Genomic DNA, 4289 nt, shown 5'->3' with positions numbered 1-4289 from the left:
CCTTAGTAATAGGTCAATACAGGGGCGCAACAAAATACTTTGTCCCCCGGGCAAGCCAGAATTTTGGAACCCCCTTGCATGTAGAAACAGTTAAAGGGTGAATTCTGCACCCCTTCTGGTCCACCAGACCCACATGCCCCCCCCCCCCAGTTGCAGCCATGGGCCAATAATAAGCTAATCTTAAAATCCTAATAAATGTATAAAAACATCACCACATTTGGATAGATAATCACTAGAGCCCGGATTATATGCAAATGCATATGTGCATATGCTTTTGCATATTTTGACCTTTTTTAGCATTAATGCATATAAATGCATAAAATCAAAGAATTTTCAGTATAAGTGCATATTTTGAAGGTTTATTTAACTCACTCAATTTTTTTTTATAATTTTTCAAATAAATATTGTTCATATAAATAATATATTGTTCAAATAAATATTTTTATAATATCGATTTTTTTCCCGCAGGTGAAATTTAGTGAATTAATACATATTTATAAAGTATTTTATGAATATTAGCCGTTTTATTGTAGTGTTAAATTTTTTTAGAAATTTAGAAATAGTGTCGAAATTTGTTACTGGTATTTTCGTTATTGAGCAACTACAACGAACTAAAAGTAGAAAAGATGCATTTTAAAAACACATCTGCTTTTTTTTGCATGGTAATTTTTTTAATGCATATTTTCTCATTTTTTGTACATACTTCGGAATTTTTGACTTTTTCAAGATTTCTAGTGCATATTCTGGAGTATTTAATGCATATTTTGGGATTTTCAGTGTATATTTTGGCATTTTAAGTGCACATTTTAGCATTTTAAGTGCTTATTTTTGTAGTTTTAAGTGCATTAGTTTTAAGTGCATATTTTTGCATTTTTCAGTGCATATTTGCATATTTTTAGAGCATATTTGCATATTTTTAGAGCATATTTTGCCACTTTTTAGTGCATATAATCCGGGCTCTAATAATCACCAATAAAATACACACATTGATTCCTTTTAATAAATATATTTGTCTGTAGCTAGTATCCTCCGAACCAAGCTTTCTCTCCTCATCTAAAAAGTAAACAAATAAGCAATGACGATTTTCTGGCTTTCAGTATTTTCTGGCTTTATAATGACAATTGAGAAAATAAGGTTATTTGAGAATATCACATACATAATCATCACTCAGAACTTTTGGAAGGCCTATATTCTTCTTCCGTTGAGGAGTAAGAAGTTTCGGTGGATTAGGAACCTGGAACAAGGTCGGCACAGCAGTTTGCTTTAACTTCTTGCAGCCATCTTGCCTTTTCAACTCATAATGTACCTAATTTAAAAAGGGACAATAACGAAAAATTACCACACAGCCTTTTTTTATAATTTAATTCAAAGTAATGTCAGGTAAGTGCATATTGCATCACACATAAGAATAATAACAGCATAACATACATATTTTTAAGTGATTAATATGGTACAAATATTAACGTCCAAAACAGTCAAAATTCCTTTTAAGGGATACACATCTGTTTTTCAAAGATGAAAAATTCTGCCCCAATTTCTCAGAATAGGAATTAAAATCTTCATTAACCATCATAATTAATCTCTAAATACTGGACACTCATGGAATTCTTAATACCTATCCTTAAAGTATTTTCTTCAATTACAGTAATGGGGATGTCTGAATCTGCTCTAAAATAACGCATCTGAATTTCCAGTAAACATAGTAAATAGCCTATTGATATCCTAACAGGATCTAAGAAGAAACCTAATCTAAAAGGATGCAAGCACCTTTACTTTATCACTAACAAACGTTGCATAGATTTGGACCTCCCGTAGTCTTCCGTACTCTGCCACGAAGCTGGGCTAGAAGAGATCTCATCAAAAGGATAAGTCCAGTGGCAAATTTCTGGTGCTCATTCACTAACAAAACAGTGTAGATTTGAACCTTCCGCTTACGAAATTGCCTAGATGTGTATTGAGTGAGCTGTGTAATATTGAGCTTTTCTATGAATTTGTGAAAAAGAGCTTGAGATGGACGATCTGACTGAAATCTGTAATCCCTATAAAACACTCCCTACTAATCCCTGCCATTCACAATACTTGCTCATGAGTCTTTTTCTTCATTTAGTTAAAGGAAAAAACAGTTACTTGTAGCAGGACTTGACAAATCCCACCAGGGCGCCATGGCGATGAAATGCCATTACAGATTTTATAAAGTAAATCATGTGATAAGTAAATTTGAGTCTTTTAATTTCAAGGCAGCATGTGTCTCTTAAAGTAGGAAAAAGATATGGAAAGTTGAAAAAAAAAACAACATTATTCATTACCATTTTATTTGAGATTAAGATCACCCTTGGCTCCTAAGAAGTTTGACTGGCATTAATTTTTTTCCCTCTTGATTTGTCAAACCCTGACTTACATTTTTTTTGTTTGTTTACATTTTATATTTCGTATATCATTGAATCTATTGTGTACTTTTGTTTTACACATTACCAGTTTATTATTACTTCCATAATTTTTTTCATGCATGGTTATTTGTTTCTTGTTCAACAAAATTATCTTTTAATTAATCAAATTAGCAGTACATCTAAATGGTATGAACAGAGTTTTTGGAACATAACCAAGGTTGTGTGATAAAGGAAAAATATCAATGGAGATGTATTCCACATACTAGAAAGATAGGATGCAACAATTCATATCTTTATCTTTAGTATATATAAGTATTATCGGTGTGCTTACAATCTGGTCAATGAACTTAAAACCATTTTCATGAAATGGGGAAAATTCCACAGATGAATAAATAATTATAATAATACCACTTAAAACAATGGAGGCAGCACAAAATTTATATTGATCACATTAATTTTTAATCCCATTAAATTTGATTTTCAGTGAAGATACAATTTTAGCTAATTACTCCCAATATGCAAGCGATAAGTCGCCAAACCAGCAGAGCTCACTACAGCAAGCAAGGATGATTGAAGAACCGATTTCCAACTGATTTGAAATCACATTGTTCTCTTAGTTGAAAATGCCAAAATTAAAACATTTCTATTTTCCACAGAAATATCACATGAAATTTTGCCTCAAAACATAACAAAATAAGTTAAAATTCACTATAACAGTAATTCGTCGTAGTAGCGATAAATCGCCAAACTGAGAGCCGAGAAAGTGAGCATTCCACGATAAATTCATAAATAATTTGAATTTAAATTAGTTCTCTTGGTCAAAATTATGTACCTATGCATCTTTTCTCTTAAATCAAATGGAACAAAAAACCGGGAAATGATTGAAAATCACCATAACTTTTATATCTAAACACAACACGTGAGCAATGGCGCTAAATATCGTCTGCTACCTCCAAACGATGTATTTTTTCATATAGTTCTCATTTAAAATCATTATCACAAATACGATTTTGAAAAAATAAAATTCACACAGAATAATTAAATTTCACTCACTTCACACAGGCGAGCTCCGTTTCCTGGTATGAAATCGTCTCTCCTGGAGTTCACGATCCACTTCTCGCGTCGTTCGTTTTCCGCCGGAAATCTAAACATTCTAAAACCTTTTTTGTCGGAATTGGAACACTGGAGCCGAACAACAAGGCATTTCTGAAGTTATTTCACGAATAAAAATCGATAAAAACAACTAAAAACACAATAAATTTAACTAATATATAGGAGCGTTGAATGGACCCTACAATGCGATGATAGTAAGCAGTGCTACAAAAAGGACCAGAATGCCGCATGCGCCAGCCTGTGTATTAAGGAGTTCTAGGGTGAACGAGTCTCTGTTCTGCTTAGTGTGAGGGTGGATATGTGGTGGGGTCGCGTCGGTGTGGAGTGGGTGTTCTTTTTTCTTTCCATGAACTGAAGCCTGCGATATGGAGGTTTCGGCGTCGTCATCATCATCATTGTCCTCCTCTGAAGTATTATTATTACTATTATAATTGTGAAAGTCTTGCACATTCGACAAAAAATTAAAAATTTCGTCGCAAATCTGTTCCTTTGTTTCGGGAATTTCCAAATGCAGGGCATTTCCGACTGAAATTAACTGGGACAAATTAAATGATTCTAGGACTATTTTTTTTCTTTCGGGAACATCAACATTCCAAGGAAATCCCTTGAAAGCTCGAAGCTTTTTTCTGCTGCTTCGATCGAAGGGTTCGGCAAAAATGATGTCTTTTAAGAGCTTTATGGTTGATGATTTCGCAAATTTTAAAGTTTGAGCAATGGATGGAATTTCTCCGAGAGAAATCTCCATTACGATAAAAAGAACTCACCCCGTCTGATGAAAACAAAAAGTCT

At 33.2% G+C, this 4289-nt stretch overlaps 1 protein-coding gene across 1 annotated transcript; it reads right to left on the bottom strand.

Moving 5' to 3' along the window:
- Nucleotides 1-919: 919 nt before the first annotated feature.
- On the bottom strand, nt 920-3890 carry LOC149064531 (THAP domain-containing protein 5-like). The gene is made up of 3 exons (XM_089255028.1): nt 3441-3890; nt 1157-1306; nt 920-1053 (listed from the first exon to the last, which is right to left on the bottom strand). The coding sequence occupies exons 1-3, from the start codon at nt 3537-3539 to the stop codon at nt 997-999; spliced, it is 306 nt and encodes a 101-aa protein (XP_089111154.1). The 5' UTR covers nt 3540-3890; the 3' UTR covers nt 920-996.
- Between the last annotated feature and the right edge of the window lie 399 nt (nt 3891-4289).

The sequence above is a fragment of the Pholcus phalangioides genome, unplaced genomic scaffold (genome assembly GCF_987345545.1).
Source record: "Pholcus phalangioides strain wild (caught in Gottingen) unplaced genomic scaffold, Ppha-v1.0 ptg000042l_1, whole genome shotgun sequence".
NCBI lineage: Eukaryota > Metazoa > Arthropoda > Arachnida > Araneae > Pholcidae > Pholcus > Pholcus phalangioides.
Note: the sequence above shows the minus strand (reverse complement) of the source record. Positions and strands in the feature narration are given on the sequence as shown.